The following is a 21,841-nucleotide window of genomic DNA, read 5'->3' as shown; positions in this document are numbered from 1 at the left end:
GACAAGTTCCTACAGCCAATCACATCCCAATGCAGCCTATCACCCTACTGAATTCTGGGACTTGTGGTTTTCACGTGGCAACACTACATCATGGTGGTTAAGGCTAAAAGCCACGCACGCGTCCGTATTAAAACGAGAGCTCCATTTTATGTCTTCTGTTGTTCTCTAAGCTAGTTCCCTATTATTATTACTCCCAGACCTTACACGTCTTAGGAGTCATAAACGTTTTCTGTCAATGTCATACGGAAGAAAACATTCAACCTATTTTCTGAAATTATATTCGTCCCACTAGTCTTCCGTCCATTAACCGTTGCCCTAGAGTCTCGCGAGAACAGCTCCGTTGACTCGTTGTCATGCCTCCTGAAGGCGGTTCATGCGAAGACTGACATTGGCTTCAGCCAACAGAATTGCCCTTTAACTAGCCCCTCCACAGCGTGCCTGAAGAGGCCTCGTGAACTCTGACCTCAGCTTCCCGTAGCGTCCCGCGTCTGCCACCCCCGCCCGCGGAGCGAAGGAGGCGGGTTTTGGCCTCTTGCCCTAGGGAGCGAGTGCGGAGGGAGTGGGAGCGAGACGGCCCGAGTGGAAGTGTCTGGCTTCCTCCCGTAGAGGCCCTGCTGTACGCCCCGCCGCCCATGTAAGCCGCCGTCGTTAGGCCGGCCCCCTAACTCTGCTTCCCCCGGGACAGGCTCACGTCTCTTCGGGGAGGGGGCATCCTGTAGAGGCGCCTCCAGTCAGCGCCAGCGTCGCTCTGCGACCCTGGAAGCGGGAGCCGCGGCAAGCGAGAGGAGGAGCCCCAGCAGCGGCGGCAGCGGGCAGCAGCAGCCACAGCGCCAGCGGGCGGGATCGAGGCCGTCAACATGGCGAGCGCTTCGTACCATATTTCCAATTTGCTGGAAAAAATGACATCCAGCGACAAGGACTTTAGGTGAGGTCGAAATCCGATTCTAACCCACCTCGGGGGTCCCCCATCCACGGCCCCGGCCTGCACGCCGGCCTGGCCCCACCCCTTCGGCCTTGGCCCGGCTGCCTCTCTTCCCCGAGGTTTTCAGCCCACCGCTCGCTCCCGCTTCCCCGCGGGCCTCCTCCAGCCCCCGCCCCCAGCCTTTCCTCTAGGCGGTTGTCCGCCGCTGCTCGGATCCCTTCCTTCTGGGTCTCTAAGCGTCCCCGCCGCATTCTTTGGCCCCGGCGACGAGGTTCCCGCGTCCCCGGCAGTGCGGAGGCCCAGAGTCACCCGGTATTGTAGTGGAGGGAGTCGCTCTAGGCGCGGAGACCCGGCGGCTAGGCCTACTCGCCGGCCCTCCAAGACGCTAGGCCTCCGAACGCGCCCGGGCCCTAGCTGCTGCCCGCTCAGGGACGCAGCATCTGCCCGCTCTCCCACAGATGTGGACCTGGCTGCATTCAGCTGGAACGATGAACTTTTTTGAGCTCTTCGCTGATTGGGTTATGTACTCTTTCTTCGGATAATGCTTTTTTGAGAAGGTGGGGAGAAGGGGGAGGGGAGCTGTGATGAAGGAAACTTGGCCGGTAGGGTTTTCCCGCCAGCATCTTGTCAGTCTTCCTTGTCAGGTGAAACCCACGCAAGATCACGGGATTTCTGAAAGTCTGGTATCCTTAGATCCAAAATCACTGCCAGAGGGTTGAATTGCTGAACCTTAAACCACGCAAACGAATCTTCTTGAAAGACGGGCTGGTGAACATGAAGCTTTAGTACAGTAGTTCTGATCCAGGAGACTTGTACTGTTGATTTCAAATTCTTGTAACATGCACATTTAAGATTTGTTATATTTTCACATTTTTTTTTGTTTGTTTTTCACACTACAGGGATTGTTACATTCCTTACTGCCTGCCTTATATTTCTTCACAAATAAATAAGCTCTCCATCAAAAAGAAAAAAAGCTATTGATAACCTAAGTTTTCTTCTCTTGTGCTGTAGTAACTGTAATTAGCCTTCTATTTAAAAGAACCGGCAATCTTCAATTAAAATTATGGGTAAAGAACTTCCTTTTCTATTTGTATGAACAATAAGTTTTAACACCTGAAAATGTGTTCAGACCTTGCCTCTTGGGAAGAAATTTTCCAATTTCTGAAAAAAGGAACCATGAAAAAAATCAACGATGGTGTTCCAAAACAAATTTGAAAGTTTTGCTACCAAGAGAGCTTTTAAGTGTTCTATTTGTAATTTCTAAAAACTAATTTGCTGAAGATAGTTTAGTGCCCTGTTTGGGTTTTTTGGAATTTTAGATTTGTGTAGTTCTAGGACCAAAATCAAGATTATTGAAGGAAATAAAATTTTTATGTATTGTATGATGGGGTTGTAGTTCAGTCAGTGGTAGAGCGTTGGCCTAGCATGTGCAAGACCCTGGGTTGGATCCACAGCACCACATAAAAATAAATAAAATAAAGGTATTGTGTACAACTACAATTAAAAAACAAATATTAAAAAAAAATTTATGTATTGTTTTAAGGATTGGGATGCTGTTTGATTCCCTTTGGAGTTTTGCTTTTTTACAATTCCAGTCTTGAAATTTAAATAGATGTTTGAATGGAACATACATACATACATACCTTTGGATCATATAAGGTGTGTGGTGTGATTTCCTCATACCTTATGTCAGATTGGTTATTCCTATAAAAGTACTAAATTTCATTCTGATTTTAATTTTAGTCTAAAGGTAGTGCTTCCATCATACTAATACAATTTTGTTCAACTAGACTGAATCAGATATGGATAATATGTTTAGGAAGAGTAAAGAAATCATGTCATGTGGTGATACCATGGATGTGATTATTGATTGAAGTTCCCTTATATTTCTGGCAAAAGAAAGTAATGCATATATGCCTGAGTTTTTGTTTTCTAAATAAACTATATGAAAGAATTAATACTTCGATGTTCAACTATAGTGATTGCTGAACTTGATAAGAATTATCTATTTACTTGGGTTGGGATGCATCAAAACTTTGCTTAGAGGGTTGGTTTATTGATATAGTTCTAATGGTTGGTGAATGCTATTAAATGTATCTTGAGGAACAATAAGTGACTTTCAGTAATTTGGCATCTTTAACATTTTTATTAACTGTTTTAAAGATTTTCTTGTAATATGCTTTAGCCATCTGTTAACAAACAAGTCCTTGGAACTAAAGCACCTTGTGTATTAATTAACAGACATTTAAAGATTAAAATAGCATTTGAAGTTTTTTGAGGATTTTTCTCCATATTTTCTATATAGGCATTTATTTTACATTTTTTAAATGATGCTTTGTTCACATAGAAATTTAGTTATTTTGATGTAAGTACTGGAATCCTGATTACATATTTTAAAATAATTAGTACCAAGAGGATCTTGAGGGCAAGGATAATTAACATTATTGGATGCCTAACTAACGTGTCTAAAGTACTCTATCTTGTACAAAGGAAAGCGGAAGAAAATAGTGCTGCCAAAATGAAGAAAGTTCTATTTTCTTGATAGAATCCTAGGAGAATTTTACCCAGTCACAAGATAGGAGTTCTAGTCATGCACTATTCTTTGTTGTGAACTGTGAGATCTTGGGCAAGTTACTTGAGATTACATTTTCACTTCTGAGAGGCTTGCACAGGTATAATTACAAAAGGTCTCTTATGGGTCTGAAGTTTCAGGTTTCTATTTAGCTAACTACATAGCTCGTTAATGAAGAGAAGGTAGAGAAACATGCAAAATTTAGAATTTTGAAATTCCAACATTTTAAAATCTTTTTGTAGATAAAAAACTTACCAGTTTTTTTTAATTATTATTATTTCATGTGTTAGTATTCTTCATTATTTGATGGTAGGATATTAAGAGTTTGGAGAATGGAGAAGCTTTGGGAAGAGAAATGTCAAGACTGGAACCTTTTAATAAAATGGGACATTTGTGTGTATCCTAATAATGAGGATAGTGCCTGTCACCTATTAGTCTTAATTTTTTGGGAAAAAAAATCTTTAAAATAATAAATGCTAATTCAGATAACTCTTTAAAATAAAAATGAAGAAACATTCTTTAGGAGAGTACCTTAGAATAGTTCTCATCACTTACTTAAAGGAAACACCTTCTGCTTCTCCCTCCACACCCAGAAAACCTTTATATCAGTATGTTTTGGTGATTAGGTGATTGTGTAGATAACAGAGTGAAAGCTTTGAGGTAAATGAGCCCTGTGAGTGAGTAGTCCATACATGACTATTAATAGTGAGCATTCAGTGGGTGGAGGCAACTTTTCATCTGCTCACTACCAACTTAATTAAAGTATTGCAAAGAATCAAAAGCTAAGGAAAATATTCACTTGTCTCTCTGTACATATATATTTCTGCTTACTGTGAACGTCATATACTTTATTTATTCTTCATAAGTAGTAAAAGTGGACAGTAACTGTATTACCATTAAGGAAACTGAGATTTGGCTTAGTTATTTCCCCTACGTCATGATAGATTTGGGGTTTATAGAACCTCTTTACCCATGAACTCTTATTTCCTGCCCCCTCACTAATAAATGTTTATTTAAATAAAACATGAAGATATATAACCTTTCAGAATCACATAATCTGCCCATGAACTCTTAATTACCATGCTATGCTACTTCTCTAGAGTTTTAACTAGTGGCATTATAAGTCAGGCCTTAAATTTCAGTTGCCTCTAAAATTAGGCTTATGGAATATTTTATGCTGGAAAATACTTTTAATAATTCTTTGAGAGGAACTTCAGAAAGATCCATTGCTTGTGCTTAGTGAGTATACATGTTTGCTGAGTGGTCAAGACACTATTGTAAAAAGATAAATTATACCATGGCAATGTGTAAGTGTCAGGCATTAAGTGCCAGAGAAGATTAAAGTAAGGAGATTCATATTCATGGAGAGATCTTAGTAAGGTCTTGAAATTCTCAGTAGAAAATGTGAGAACAAGTATGCAAGCACACTACAAAATTTCACTAGGGGATGGGGAGAAAATAATCTTGACTGTAGATGGGCAGGTATTGTTCAGAAACTTGTTAAGGACAGAAACCTTGTCTTACTGAACTGAAACCTGTAGAATTCTTTAGCCTTGTGGTTCTTCAGTAAGTGCTTATTAGATCCAGAGTTAAGAAAAAAAGTGTGTGTGTGTGTACACACATATATAAAACAATTCTAAGAAATCTCTTTAATAAGCCATTGTAAAATCATTTTGTTTAAATACCTCTCTATACATCTTAATCACTATTATAGAATACAAGTATTTCTCAGTTGCAGAATGGTTTATGATACAAGTTTGTTAAGGTGTTTTGGATATTTGAAGACATTTTCTCTCGAAAAATGTTTAAAATGCTAAAAAAAAAAAAAAATTAGACCTGTTAAGGAATCATAAGCAAAACACTGTTTGAGCATTAACAGGAAATACCAATTGAAATTATTTTGACTACTTGGAGAAAATCAGGTGTCCTGAGAAGAAATATATTTGTAGAGATATTATATTAATAAGGTGATTCCTGGTACATTTTAAGTACTTAGCAGATTTATGGCAGCAACTTACTTGATTTTACTCAACATGATTTTTCTTTATATAGATACACTACAAACATTATCAGCAATGGTTAGGATTCACTATTGAAGGAGGGAGGGGGATGTTATAGAGGATACTTGGAAGAAGAATAAAAATTAGTTTTATTTACTTGAATATCACTAAGACTACTTACTGTAAGCTAATTTATAGCCTTTCAGGAAATAAATGAGAAAAAGTTAAAACAGTGTTGTGTGCTCAAAGGCTTTGAAATTTGAAAGATAATTGGTTTACTGGGTGATGCAGTTGGCCCATATCACCTAGATTTCTGTTGTAATCATGGGTGAAATTGTGTTTGGATAAGAGGAGAAAGATTATGGTGGAAGTTACCCAGTGTGCAGTCAAGACATCTACTTTTACTGTGTTCCTGCTTCTCCACATTGGATTTACTAAAGATAAGTTTTCCCAGGAGTATAAGTACCAGCCATGACAGTCTTGTTCATCACTGTGTTCACAGCACAGTTCCTTATGCTGGGACCCCCAAATACGTTTGAGTAAATCCCACTGAAAGTCCAAAGCAGAATACCTTGGTGTCACCCTTATCCTGCCTTTCTTCTCTTTAGTCCTATGATGAGTATTTCTCAAATTAGTGTCCCTACCTCAGCCTTCTTCCTAATCTAGTCTGTTGTTCGCTCTTGCATAAAGGAAATAGATTCTTTATTTTCAGCCAATTACTGCCTGTTTGACTAATTTTCCTGATGACAAAATAAATTCAAACTTTTTGGCTGTTGCCTCTCTGAGTTCACTGAAACTGCCCTACCTGAAGTCTCTAGCATTCAGTCTTCTGATATAACTGATTCAGTGAATATTTTCTTTTTTGTTTTTATTTTTTTAATACATGACAGCAGAATGCATCACAATTCTTAATACACATATAGAGCATAATTTTTCATATCTCTGTATATAAAGTATGTTCACACCAATTCATGTTTTCATACATGTACTTTGGATAATGATGTCCATCACATTCCACCATCATTGCTAACCCCCTGCCCCCTCCTTTCCCCTTCCACCCCTCTGCTCTATCTAGAGTTCTTCTATTCTTCCCATGCTCCCTCTCCCTACCCCAGTATGAGTCAGTGAGCTTATATTGGAGAAAACATTCACCATTTGTTTTGGGGGGACTGGCTAACTTCACTTAGCATTATCTTCTCCAACTGCATCCATTTACCTGCAAATGCCATGATTTTGTTCTCTTTTATTGCTGAGTAATATTCCATTGTGTATATGTGCCACATTTTTTTAATCCATTCATCTACTGAAGGGCATCTAGGTTGGTTCCACAGTTTAGCTATTGTTAATTGTGCTGCTATAAACCTTGATGTGGCTGTGTCCCTGTAGTATGCTGTTTTTAAGTCCTTTGGGTATAGACCGAAGAGAGGGATAGCTGGGTCAAATGGTGGTTCCATTCCAAGTTAAGGAATTTCCATACTGCTTTCCATATTGGCTGCACCAATTTGCAGTCCTACCAGCAATGTATGAGTGTGCCTCTTCCCCCACATCCTTGCCAACACTTATTATTATTTGTCTTCATAATAGCTGCCATTGTGACTGGAGTGAGATAAAATCTTAGAGTGGTTTTGATTTGCATTTCTCTAATTGCTGGAGATGATGAACACTTTTTCATATATTTGTTGATTGATTGAATATCCTCTTTGATATGTTTTTGTATTTGATTTGCCAGAATTTTACTGAGAATTTTTGCATCTGTGTTCATTAGAAATATTGGTCTGAAGTTTTCTTTCTTTGATATGACTTTGCCTGGTTTTGGAATCAGGGTGATATTGGCCTCATAGAATGAGTTTGGAAGTGCTGCCTCTTTTTCTATTTCCTGAAATAAATTGAAGAGTATTGGTATTAGTGCTTCTTTAAAGGTCTTATAAAACTCAGCAGTGTATTCATCCGGTCCTGGGCTTTTCTTGGTTGGTAGGCTTCTGATGGAATCTTCTATTTCATCACTTGATATTGGTCTGTTTAAACTGTGTATATCTTTGGTTCAGTGAATATTTTCATTGGTCAATCTATTTGATATTTAAGTACTATTTGTCACTTTTTTTCCTTTCAGAGTTTCTTACATAGGTATACTGGACACAGGTTAGGCTTAATGTTCATCACAGTGAGGGAGAACACATACAACGCGGTCTTGGAGGTTGTTAGAAGGAACCTATTTATTTGGGTCATTTAAGGAAAGGTCTAAGGAAGTAGGGCTTGGTGTTTCTATGACCTGGCATCTTAAATTTTATAGGGATTTCTGGGCAGTGGTGCATACCTGTAATCCCAGCAACTAGGGAGGCTGAAGCAAGGACTGTAATTGGTAAAGAAGTAGCACTCATTTAACTAGAGAAGGGGGACATTTTGGTATTTGTGGTGTTCAGTGACCTTGTCTGAAATGGATGTTCTATGAGATTGTTTTATGTCAAAGAAAAGTATGTGCTTTAGTTGTAAGCATTAAGTCAGTTTTAATAACATTTGGGTTTAGATATGAGATTCACGTCAGTTTCTGGATGTCAGGGGCTGCATATTTTTGCTGGTGGTTGTTTTTTGTTTGTCTGTTTTTTCTTCCACTTCCTATTTATGGCCAACTGCAGATGAAGTTGTGCTACAGGACTTTGATCCATGGTGTTTATATCTTCATTGTGACTGAAGATTTTGTTGATTTAAGATTAGCAACATACCTATTCAGGGTAGTTGTGCTTAAACCAGAGTTAATTCTTTCTCATTCTAGTGAAAGATGAGTGATTGAACCATTTGATGTGACAGTGGCTGTACAGTTACATTAAGACTAGACAAAGATACATTAGTGGTGGTAATACCCAAGTCTTTCTACTTCTTTCTTCCTCTTTATCCATTACTTTGCTTAAGTCTAATCCATTTTGAAGAACTATTTTACCTGATAATCTCAAATATAGTTAACCCTTATTCTTGTAGTAATTGCTTTCTGTGAAGTTGCCACAAACATCAAATTTTCATATATGGAACCCTTGCTTCTATGGAAATTAAAAGGTTAGATTATTCTGAGCCCCTGGTCAAAACATTTTTTCTAGTTTTATATGTACTTCTGTCTAAAGACATCTTATTTAATATACTTGGCTCATTAACATTGAACTCTGAGTCAGTAGTACTGTAATTCATGCCTGAATGAAGCTTATCTATTTTTTTTTTTTTCCCTGAAGGCCCATCTCAGCCTTCTTGCACTGAGGGATCCTAGCTGGACAGCATTTTAGAACTGTGCATGGGGGCTGTATTAAATAGTAAAATCACTAATAAAGGTACCAATGTGGAACACCTGGCACTAAATAAGCTAAGAAGATATTTGTTTATAATTATGAGAGTTGAAACATAGAGTTGAAAATAGGAGGCCGCTGAGAATGTATGTGTTGAGTGATTCAAACTTTTTACCATTCTTTACTTGTTTGCAAATTATTATGAAATGAGGAGTATTAATTTTGGGCTTATGAATAAATTTAGCCAGTAGGCAAATTTGCAGATATGTATCTGCAAAAATTGAGGATCAGCTCTCCATTTTTCCCCATTTTTATTGATAACCGTAATTCAAACTACCATAATTTCTTGGTTTAGACTGCTGTACTGATTCTCCAAACTGGTCTCCATTCAGTCAGGCTAAATGAAGATTGGTTCTCTCTAAAGTGTTGTCCATAGTAGTGGCTAGAATAGTATTTTTGAAAGACAGATCTGTTTATTGCATTTACTTCCCATCTTGATCCCATATGCCTTTCAGTAACTTTCCATTACTCTTAGAATAAAAACTAAAATCCTAATGTGATCTACAAATCACTTTAATTCCATCTCTTGTTTACCTGACATCAGTTTTCTCCCTACTCCTGAATAATTCTGCCTGTTCTTCAGAATTTTTCTTCTCTGACCCACAACCCCTAATTTAGTCTAGGTCAGGTTACTTTGTTATACCATTTTTTTTCTTGTTGGCATGTTTCTTTATGCATTTATCTCACCTCATGACTCTATAGGTACTTATGTAATTTTAAAAATTAATATGCTTCTTATTAGACTGTAATGTAAGCTTCACATTAGGAAATATGTCTTCTTTGGCTATTCCTTATATCCATAGCAGCTAGTATAGTACTTGATACATTACATAGTGAATAGACATATATATAGGGCCATTCCTAGCTTGGCCTCAACCTACATTTTCATTTTTTTCTATTAAGTTTCTGTGCTTTAGTCACACTAAACAACTACTCATTCCTTCAATGTGATGTTCTCTGTTCCCTGCCATCACTACCACAAAAAGAAAAAAAATGTAAATCCCAAGCCAACTTTTCTCCGTGAGATCCAAAATGACAGGCAGTTCTTTGATGTACTCGTTTTTTTATGCTCTTGAGTGCTGTTTTAAAGCAAAATGTTTAACAGTAAGAGTTGTCTATTTACACTGAGCGCAGTGGTACACACCTGTAATCCCAGCAGCTCCAGAGTCTGAGACTGGAGAGAGGGCTGAGACGGGAGGATCACAAGTTCAAAGCCAGCTCAGCAATGGAGAGGCACTAAACAACTCAGTGAGACCCTGATTCTAAATAAAATATAAAATAGGGTTGGGATATGGCTCAGTGGTTGAATGCCCCTGAGTTCAATTCCCCATATCAAAAAAAAAAAAAAAAAATGGCTCAGTGGTAGAGTGCTTGCCTAGCATGTATGAGGCACTGGGTTTGATTCTTAGCACAGCATGTAAATAAATGAATAAAATAAAGGTTTATTAATATCTAAAACATATACTTAAAAAAAAAAGTACAGGACTTAGTCTGCATATATCATCTTGGTCCTTAGCACCATAACCTAAAACGGTAATGTCTGCTGAAGGGTCATTTCCAAATTAGCTGTTGAATCTGCTATGGACAGCCTTTCTACTGGTCTGACAACTTTCCTTAGAAGGAGATATATTGTGCAATTTTTTTTTTTTTTTTTTATCAAATTAATGGAAGAAAAGTACTCCCAGAACTCTCTGGCTTCAGAATCACCATTCAGAAGTAATTCTTGATATTACAATATCTCAATCCACTTTTTCTGATGTTTAAAAATACTGTCTATTGCTAATTTCGCTGATGCTCATTTCACCTTTATTTATTTGTTTATTTAAATTTAACCATGGGTTTTCAAAAATTGGTAGACTTCTTTATACAGAATAAGCTTTTTGAGGTCAGGGCCAAGACTTATTCACCTTTTATCTTTCCTTAGCTCTTAGCTTAGCCTTTCCAGCCTATAATAAGCAGTGAATAAGTAAATGACTAAGGAATGAATTTGTGTACTAGAGCTCATTTAGAACCATAAGAACAATTTTTTATTTGGAATTATCTGCATTTTCACTTAAGTTGACGATCAGTGTTTCTCTTGAAGCACTTAACTGGCTTTGCAGAGGTCTTTGGGTTATTTAACTTCTATGGTTATTTAACGTATTTTATTTAAGTAAAATGGTTAAGTTACTTTTCAGTGCATTGTATGTAAAAGTACTTGTATTAATGTGCTATTCAGTTTTCTTCCACTTCAAAATATTATGAAAATTATGTGGTTCTAATTTTGTCTTCATATTTTATAATGGGGAGAAACTTCCAATTTTAAAAAGTACATGCCTCATTTTTCTTTTATTGTCTCGATGTGAATATAAACTTTATAAGCTGTTTTACAGAACTTGATAAGAATTGAACTACATGGCTTACATATAGTTTAAAACTTAATTAGTATTAAATGAACATCTTGGTTATTAGAATTATCCTTAAAATTATAAGTAGTGAATTGCTAAATTACAGTGTCAGCCTTTACCATAGTTTATTGCCACACTGCCTATCTCCATAGTTGTTTGTCAGTTTAGCTCCAATTGTTGTCACTAGCTGTGTTTTAAAAATTTAAACATGGATTTTAACATTCACGCATTAAACAAAATATTCGATTTTTATTCAAACTGGATCAGGTTCAATAAAAGAGAAAGATGTTAATAAAAAGGTGTTAAGTAGTTGTCATTTAAGTTGGATTATTTTAATGAGTAGAATGTAGCTAAGAATTATGAGAAAAGTTGATTTGGCTTTAAACAGGTCTTAGAGCTTTATTTGAATGTGAGTACCTTATATTCTGAGAAACTAATTTAAAAAAAATAGTAAATTTTGTGGTAATGTACATTCGGGAAAAACCCAAGATCCTATTTATCTTACCCTCTATTCAGCTTTTATATTTAAAGCTTAGGGTAGATGATTGATCACTCTAGGGTATTTTCAGACTATTTAGTGCTAAATTTTACTTTCCTTAAGATTCTTAAGGAGGTGGGAGAGGTAGATGTCAGGTACAACAACTTTCTAGAATTACCTCCTCACCATTTTGAAAATATACTTGATTTCTTGTGACAGAGTTGGAGTGGGCATGAGACTTTATACTGGAAAATTTCTAGTAATTTATAATATGTGACCCCTGATGGAACATAACACAATTATGGTATGAGGAATGTATTCTTAATGTTTGTGGTTAAGGGCTTCATAGATAAATTAAAATCCTATGCAAAAAGAAAAAAAAATTTTCCCTAAGAACAGTAATAAAATTACTTAGAATGAATGAACATTCACTGCAGGTCATGTTAGTAAATATGAAATCAAGACTGACCAGGGGATAATAATTTTGAATGATGTTACTTAGACCTAATGTAAGAGCATATTGGGACTTAAAAAATATCCATCTGAATATAATAATTTTTAAATATAATCTGTTATCCTCTTTGGTAGCATTTAAATTTATGATCACTTAAAAGAGTTTTTGTAATATACTGTGTTCCTAATATGTAAATGATATAGCATTGGATTTGAAAGATGCTTTATTATTATTATTTGTTATTTATTATTAATGCTTTAAATTTTTTGAATTAACAAATTTTAATTTGTTTATAGGTTTATGGCTACAAATGATTTGATGACAGAATTGCAGAAAGATTCCATCAAGTTGGATGATGATAGTGAAAGGAAAGTAGTAAAAATGATTTTGAAGTTATTGGAAGATAAAAATGGTGAGGTACAGAATTTAGCTGTCAAATGGTAAGTTGTATTTTGCTACTCCTGTGCCTGAAAACACTCCATATGATTGGTAATTATCTTATTTTGTTTCTAGATTTTTAAAAATAAATTTTAGGTAACTAGTGAATGTTTAGTGTTTGTGGTATATATATTTATTTCCATACATAATGTAAATTAATGAGCTTTTCATGGTATTTCTTTTAACGCTTTTAGAATATATATAGGGAATTCCAGAAGCAATGGTTCTCCAACTTATTTGACCATAGCCTAATTTTTCGTATGGGTAAAAGCCTGTTTGCCTCTGAAATATTAATTTCAATAGTGATGGGATTTAAAAACCAAATGTTGAAGGAAAATCAACATTCATTTTTTAAAAAACTTCTTATTTAATAAAGAATGGAAGCAATCAAAGCCATAGTTAAAACTGATGACATGATGGTTACAAAGAATCTTTCCTTAAAATAATGGAAATTCTAATTGTTGTTGGATATATAATGCAATAAACAGGAGCTTCTTGTTAGGCACGATGTTGGCAGTTTGGTTTCTGCTTAGAATAATTGGGTACAGAATCTGAATTCTTAAAAATTTTTGTTAATATACCTATTTAATTTGCAAATACTAAATTTTAGAAATCTGTAATTTATATACCAAGTTATTAGTAAGTATGACCTTCAATTTTACACAAAAATCAAACTGAAGTTATGTCATTTTTGTGTTTATCTTTGGTATCCATTTAAATAAAGCATTGTTCCATTATTGCTCCTTTGTTGAATCCTTAATAAAGGTTTCAAATTTATTTTAGGCTAAGTTCTTAAATATTTGCTGTAAAAGCAGGCAGAAAATAAAAAATCATTGGTCAACCTAAAATCTGTAGATACACAGTACAAATATCTCTAATTTGGAACATTTGCAAGTTTAAAACACATCTTCAGGAAATGATAAGTGTAGAATAATACAACTGAATTAGTAATTTTACTCTTTCTATGTTATAATTGTTTCCTGTATGCCTGATAAGCAAAATTCAGCTTTGTTCAAAATGTGCTAAACATTTACTATCGTCTTAAAGCAATAATAAGAAGTAGTCTTTGTCCCAAATTGAGAGTAGCAAAGTACATAGTTCTTAATTCACTTAAGTATGAATCTTTACTCAAAGAGGTTAGAGAAGAAGTATTCAAGAAAGTAAAGGAATTTAAGATAGAAAAGAATTCATTACCCAACAGAAAGATCTAAAAAGGATCTTTGAGGTTTCAGATGTCTCTGAAATCTTAAAGAACAGATACCTCCAGTACAGATAGTTCTAGTACTGTTCCAGAACATAAGATCTGAATACCGTCCACTTTTATTTAAACTAATTACTGACAATAAATCTTGACCAAAGATAACACTAGAAGGGGGCAACTATACACCTCATTTAAATGTTCAAAAATAAATATAGCAAAAAGTTAAGAACAACACACCTATGACCTACTGGGGTTTAACACAAGAGTGTAAGGGTAATCACTTCAATATTGTGTGCTTTATGAATATAGTTATTTTGTCATGTTTCCTATTGGCAAAGGAAGAAAGTACATAGTTGTCAACACACTGATAAAATTTAACATTGATTCTTGATTGGAAAAAAAAAAAAAACACAAGTGCATTCATTACAATTAGAAAGGTGAAAACACATCTTCTCAAAAAACCAACACCATACTAAACATGCCATTAGAGTGAAGAGTAGGTCTTTATCTCCTTGACAGAATTCATCACTTGTTTCAGGTAAATCACTTAATAATATAGGAATTGAAGGTCCCTGTTTATCATTAAATATTACATTTCTTTAAAAGCTAATAAAATACCAGATAAATTCACACTAAATTCAGAGACAAAGCATCCGGGTATGTTTTTGTCTTTCTCTACTTTTTTTTTTTTTTTAAGAGTATTAGTCACTATAAGGGACAATAGGAAAAAGCAAGTCAGTCAAGAAAAATGTAAATAATTCAGTGGGGTAGCAGAATGTAAAGTTTAAAAAATTAGTACCTTTTCATTTACTTATGAAAATCAGTAGCTTTTCATATAAGCAGTTATAACCAATTAGAAGCCATAATGGAAATGAATACCTATTTACTATAGCATCAGAAAAGACAAAACACCTAGAAGGAAGTGTAACAAGAAAATTTAACAGTGGTGATCTTGAATGGGAGTGTTGTATAAGGTAAGGTTACAATTTTAACTTTTTCAAAACTTTTAAGAGAAAGCCAGTGCATTAGTATTCACCTGTAATTTTAGCAACTCTAGAGGCTGAAATAGGGGGATCACAAGTTCGAGGCCAGCCTCTGCTACTTGGCAAGACCCAGTCTCAAAATAAAAGCAATCTAAAAGGGCTGAGAACGTGGCTCAGTGATAGAGTGTCCCTGGATTCAGTCCCCAATACTACCAAAGAAAAAAGTTCTGGGAGAAAAACTTTAAAATATTCTTAGATAAAAATGTTCTCAAGCAAATGGAAAGACATCTGTGTCCTTGGATTGGGTAGCTCAGCGTCAGCATTGTAGAGTTGAAGCTAAGACAAATTGACTAAAGTTTATTGGGGTGGGGCGGGCCTGTATACATAAAAGTTGAAAAAACTGTAAAAATAAAACTATTTCTGGTGGTATAGGGGTAGTATTTAGCCCTATGAAACAAAAAAATCATACTATTATGTCTATAATCAAAGCAGTTAGGTACTGGGGTATTCATAGACCAATGAAGCAAGTCATAGGGCGGCATCACAGGGGGAAAGATGGAACACTTCCCCCCAAACTGGAAAACCATTTGAAAAGATGAAATTGTACTCTTATATAGCATCTCAATTCAAGTTTACATCGTTCAGATTTTGTTCACAATAAATTGGCTTCACCTGTTATAAAACATACAATGGAATATAGTATGTGCTGCTTTATGTCTGGCATTTTTTTCTCTCTTAACATCTGTGAAATTTTTCATGTTATGTGTATTAATAGTTTATGCTTTTTTTTTTTAATCGTTAGTAGTTCACTGATGTTATAATTTGCTTATTCATTTGGTTCCTTTCCATGGTTTGGCTATTGTGAATAAATGAACATTCTTGAAACAGTCCTTGTTCGGTCATGTATCTTTTTAATTTCATATTGATTGGTGCCTAGGAGTGAAATTGCTATTATATATTTAGGTCTTTGAGAAGAGTTATTTCCCAAAGTATATGTTCCATTTTCTTAAGATTAACCAAATGTGCCACATTCTCACTATTTTTACTTGCGTTGGTCTTTAGTTTTAGCCATTCTAGTAGATGTTTAACTGTGGTATTAACTTAGTTTCTCTCATAACTAATGATGTTAAAACCTGTTTTGTATGTTTCATTATTGGCCATTTGTTTTCTGTGGATACTTTGATATTGAGTTTGTCCTTTCATTTATTAAGTTGTAGGATTTCTTCATGTATACTGGACACAGGTTCTTTGGCACATACTTTTTGTAAATATTTTATCCCAATTTGCTGAGTTTAAGTTGGTTTGTTTTTTGTGGTACTAGGAGTTAATCCCAAAGCTCATATGCTAGACATTGACTCTACCACTGACCTATATCCCCAATCCTTAATTTTCTTTTCTGGTTATTGTTTTCTGTTTCCTCAGAAATCTTTGTTTACTTTGGGTTACTAAAACTTTCTCCTGATAATCCTTACAGGTTTAGCTTGTGTTTTTAGTTCTATGATCTATTGTGAATAATTTTTGCAGAAAATTAGATTCACTTTTTTTTTCATGTGGATATCTAGTTGTTGTAGCACTACTTATTGAAAAGACCTTCTTTTCTTACTGAATTACCTTTGCATTTTTGACAACAAATCAGTTGACTATAAAAGTGTCTATGTTTGTAGACTTTCTTCTGTTCCATTGATCTGTTTGTCTGTTCTTATACCAGTTTTTTTTTCTTTTAATATTTATTAAGATTTGTGTTATAGTGTACCTACCATATGGTAGATCTTGGTGAATATTTCCTATTCACTTAAAAAGAGAGTATATTCTTTAGTTGTTGGTTAAAGTGTTTTATAAATGTCAGCTCAGGATAGTTGATAGTGTTTTAGATTTATATCTTGTCTGACTTTTTTGTTTGGGTAATCTTGATTACTAAGAGGGATTTTAAAATTTCCAACTATAATTGTTGATTTATCATCTTTCTTTGTAATATCAGTTTTCCTTTCGTTTTAAAATTGTATTATTTAAAGACAAAATTATTGGCATTTGTTTAAACAGTTAGGAAAACTATTCAGGGTTGTTGTGACAGGCGTCAGGATTATTGTAAAAGCAGACATGGAAATTCTATATTCTTTTAATCCCAAACATGAAAGAAAGTTCCAAAAAATATAAAAGCAGTACTGTTTCCAGTTCTTTTTCTGATTTTTGAGAATGTAATTACTTTTCTTAAAAATGATACTATTCCTCAGATATTTGTCTTAACTGTGAATACAAGGATCAGTGGAGATTTATAGCCAGCAAGCAAAATGAAGGAATTAGGAGACACAAAATTACATGAGACACACCAGGGTGAGCCAATTCTTATTACCACTGAGCTGTACAGACCCAGCAAGTACAGAGCAAAGGTCAAGGCCTAATTGAAAAGTGGTCTCAGAGGAACCTAACTAAAATTTGGTGACTGTGAACACATTTATTATAATTGTTATGTCTTCTTGATATTTGAGTCTTTGAGTATGTTTTTCTTGTAGACAACAGGTAATTGGATGTGGCTTTTTTCTTTTATTCAGTTTTATAATTTCTGCTGTTCGGTGGAGTGTTTAGTTGATTCACTGACATTTATTGTAAGTATTGATAAGGCTGGATTTTGGCATGTCATTTACTTTTGTTTTCTAGTTTTGTTATTATTTTCCCCCTACTTTCTTTTGGGGTAATCAAATACTTAACGCAGCACTTCCTGAAGTTTGGTCTAGAGGGGCCCTGGTATAGCCCTTGACCCTGAAAGGGTCAGACTGTCATGAATAATACTGAGGACTTATTTTTCCTTTTGATTCCATTTTTTCATAGCGCACAGCATTAATTTTCTAGAGGCCACATGACGTGCAATAGCACAACAAACAGTGCAAAAGCAGATATGGAAATTCTATATTCTTTTAATCCCAAACATGAAAGAAAGTTGCAAAATGTAAAAGCAGTACGGTTTTGGTAATATTTTTTTAATTTTTGAGATTATAGTTACTTTTCTTAAAATGTTACTATTCCTAATATGTAAGTAGTTTTATTTAATTTTAATATGGTAAGCATTGACAGATACACCCACTTAAAGATAATTTCTTTAGGGTCTTAAGTGATTTTTAAAGTGGGTCTTAGACTCAAAAAGTTGGGAATTCCTGTTACATGTTTTGTTTTGATTCTTCTGTTGTCTTTTAAGATGTGTCTCTTTATAGACTCTAGGGATTACAATTCATGCCTTAAATTTATCATGGTCTATTTAGTTAATATTGTGCCACTTGATATGGTTTAATTCCTTCCCGCAATAATAGCAGTTCATTTACTTTCCCCACTCTACCACTTCGAATATTAAAAAAAAACAACTTTATAATATAAAGGCAATCAAGAAATTGCAAGATAGCGGATGCCTTTCTCTCCTTTCCTCCCTTTCTTCCTTCCTTCCTTTGGTACTGGGCCTTGAACCCACCGCTTTATACCTGGTAGGCAAACACTCTACCATTGAGTTACATCCTGGTGCCTTTTATTTTAAATAGGGTCTCACTAATTTGCTGGCCTCTAAACCCTTCTGCTTCTCGGCCACCTGAGTAGCTGGGATTACAGGTGTGTACCACCAAACATGGTTTTACTTCTTTATCTTATAGATAAGTGAGTTCTTACCTCACTAGCTATGTAGTAAATTTTCAATCATAGGGACCATACCTCCTTTGTTATTTAGTAATGTTGAATACAGTGGCTTCTTGATAACTGTTCATCCATCAAACTTACCTACTATGTGTTAAAGTCTATGGGAAGGTAATAAACAAAGGACTTTCCTCCATAAAGAAGTGGTTCAACCTGTGGATATAATGCATACCTTTATTAACAGTATAAGATACTACCAGGAAAAAACTATATGCAAAGTGCTTTGGGAGCAGACTAGTATTACTACTTTCAGTTGTTGCAACCAGTCAGAATAAAAGGAACTTTGTTATATAAATTAAGGATACTCAAGGACGTTCAGAATTCTTTTGGCTCATGAGGTGGAGTATGGTAATAGTATGATAGTATAAGTAAAAATTGTAAGAAAAATTGTGACAACTGCTATAGTAAATAAATCTTCCTGCTAGTAACAGACTCCTAATATACAAATGAGGATATAAAAGAAACTTGACTGATAAACTCCTTGTAGTTGGTTTCCAATTTTTTCCCCAACTGGAAACCAACTACAAGGAGTTTATCAGTCGAGTTTCTTTTATATCCTCATTTGTATACTATTTACGATACAGGCATAATGTATACTTAGTTGACAGTTGCTAGCCAGACAAGTTAATTTTAAGGGAATTTTTCTTCTTTATATTTCAGCCTTGGACCTTTAGTGAGTAAAGTGAAAGAATACCAAGTAGAGACAATTGTAGATACCCTCTGCACTAACATGCTTTCTGATAAAGAACAACTTCGAGATATTTCAAGTATTGGCCTTAAAACAGTAATTGGAGAACTTCCTCCAGCTTCCAGTGGTAAGCAAGAACATTTTTTTCTTATTTAATGGAAGTATTTCTCCCTTGTCTTTAACCCCTGGTTTCTTTTTTCCTTTCCTGGCCAGAGAGGGAGAGAGATCATAAGAGATCTTTATAGGTATCCCTTTAAACAATTAAGAAAAATCAAGGCCTGAAGCCTTGTTTTTCTTAAAAATAAATTTAACTTTAAATAATTATGATTTAATTTAAATATATCAGATGAATTTTTATATGTTGGAGCAAAATTTTATATTGTATGTGCCAAAACTGCAGAGTGGAGTTGTGCTAGCCTATATGTTGAGGGGAAATATAAATAATATTTTGAGTTCTGATTACTATTCTATTTCCAATATTAATTTTCCTTTGCATCAGAATTTTCTATGTAAAATTTAGCAGTTAAGACATGGCTGTGAACCTGTTCCATTTACTAGTAACTTTAAACTTTTTATTACTTGGTAAAATAAAAATTTTGAATTATAACTAATGAATTTGTTAATTAATAAGCTTTGACCTCTAATGAAGTATCTATGTAAGTTTTAGAATTGATCTTGACTTGTAAACTCACTAAAATTAGCAGTCTACTAGTTATTATCTCATCTGCAAATGGGGTAAAATATTATCTCCCTGCTTCATGGGAAGATTTAATTGGTAATAATGTTACCTAGGTATGATGTTTTTACTCATTTGCTTAGTAAATACTTAATAATTCACTATTCTAGCCATCATGCTAAATGCTGCTTATGTATTTCACCCTAGTCTAAACATCAGCCACCCAAGGAGATCTTAAGATTCTCCTAGTTTGTAAATGGAGGAACTGAAATTCAGAGAGATTAGGTTAATTCATCCAAAGTTTTGATGTCCTAGTCCAGTAAAGATTCAATTTCATTATCTTTTGATTCCAGATTGATATTTTTTCCACTATATCATACTAATGTAACTTTATCTTTATTAAGAAGTTCATTTCATTCAAATATTCCACCGGCTCTGACTACTCTATACAACTCAACATTATTTAAAATTGTATTGGCTGTGTTGGTATTTCCTTTATTTTACTTTATTTTTAACCATTCAGATTCTTTCTTTCACAGTTACTTAGGTTTTTTTCTCTCATTTTCAGTGGCAACATGAACTACTTTCAATAGTAATTACCTTGATATATGTATGAGTATGGAATAACATTTCTCCTTTATAATGAAACTATGGAATCTGTGCTAAAAAGGACCTTTATTAGAGACTACATAGCTATCAGGTTTTCTTTTAAAGAAACTATTAAGTATTGGAGCTCAGAATGTTTTTTAATTCACTGAAATTTAAAAGGCTAGGTTACTAAAAAAGAGGACTTAAGTATAGAAGAGGACTTCTAAGTATAGAAGACTATTGTTATTGCCTTCATTTATGTCTAATAAGTTATTTTATTGAAAAACAGCCCATTTTGAAACATGCTTTTCTAGTATGGAGCTTTTGAGTGTCTTCATCAAGTTTAGAGTTGTCAAATATTTGATTTCCTCAATGAATATAAGATGGAATTCAACATCTTTGTCTTGAAATTATCATTGGTTTATTATTTATTCAGGTTCTGCATTAGCTGCTAATGTATGTAAAAAGATTACTGGACGTCTTACCAGTGCAATAGCAAAACAGGAAGATGTCTCTGTTCAGCTAGAAGCCTTGGATATTATGGCTGATATGTTAAGCAGGTAAATGTGCCCGTTATTTGCATTACTTGTTTTACAGATATTATGTTCATTTATTAGAAATTCCTTTTGGTAAATGTAAAAAAGGTATCCAAAATTATTCATGTTTAAAGTGTCTTACAAATGTATATGATTGGGGGTAGGGGGACACATAAGCTATTTATGTAAGCATAATTATAAGCATAGTATAGTTCTGAAAATTAATAAGGTTTGTATTTTAAGTTTTTTCAGCACAGTTGTTTTTCCTTTTTTTTTTTTAACTATTATATTCTTATGTGTATTGATCTACTTAGATAAGAAGTACAAGTGAAAGTTACAAATTTTCCAGTTAAACAAATGCTGGTAATCTTTAGTAATCATTGTTTGTATTGCATGGTTTGTGGGGAGAAAGGAACTTGACTTTTGAGTCATTTGTTGCTTTTCTACTTTTCTACTTTCTCTTAGGAGAAAGTAAGTTAAATGGTCTGCAGTTATTTAATCCTTGGTTCTTGTAATTACACTTGTTCATTATTTGTGGCTAACTCAGTTCAATTTAAAAATAATAAATAATAATAATAAAATTAGTAGGCAAGATTATTCATATGGAAGGGTATGTGTAGTATATGTAAATATATAGTGAGGTGCTATCATTCTAGCACATGAAAAGCATATAGTTTACTATAGGAAATGAGAACACAGATGGCTATAAGGCAGAATGGGACTGAAGACTGGTAAGAATGCATTTTAATTGAAGTGCTGAGTAGCACTTTTGTAGATGAATGTGCCTATATTGCAGGGATAGAATATGTCCATGTAAGTGATGTTTTCTAGGATATAGAAGGAATAGAAAAGTAGTAGGAAATCATTCTGATAAATTGGAGTCATGTTGAGGTGGGTAGAGATTTTGTACTTAATTT

General features: G+C 34.5%; 1 protein-coding gene across 1 annotated transcript in view; it reads left to right on the top strand.

Moving 5' to 3' along the window:
- Positions 1-535: 535 nt before the first annotated feature.
- Cand1 (cullin associated and neddylation dissociated 1) overlaps positions 536-21,841 on the top strand; it is a 38,537-nt gene continuing 17,231 nt past the window's right edge. The window contains exons 1-4 of the mRNA XM_027925446.2: positions 536-925; positions 12,439-12,582; positions 19,097-19,251; positions 20,825-20,948. Of these exons, the coding sequence (XP_027781247.1) occupies positions 858-925; positions 12,439-12,582; positions 19,097-19,251; positions 20,825-20,948 (491 nt within the window). The 5' untranslated portion in view covers positions 536-857. The remainder of the gene's footprint in view (positions 926-12,438; positions 12,583-19,096; positions 19,252-20,824; positions 20,949-21,841) is intronic.

Source organism: Marmota flaviventris, chromosome 3 (genome assembly GCF_047511675.1).
Source record: "Marmota flaviventris isolate mMarFla1 chromosome 3, mMarFla1.hap1, whole genome shotgun sequence".
NCBI classification, from domain to species: Eukaryota; Metazoa; Chordata; class Mammalia; order Rodentia; family Sciuridae; genus Marmota; species Marmota flaviventris.
This window is presented reverse-complemented; position numbering and strand designations above follow the sequence as displayed.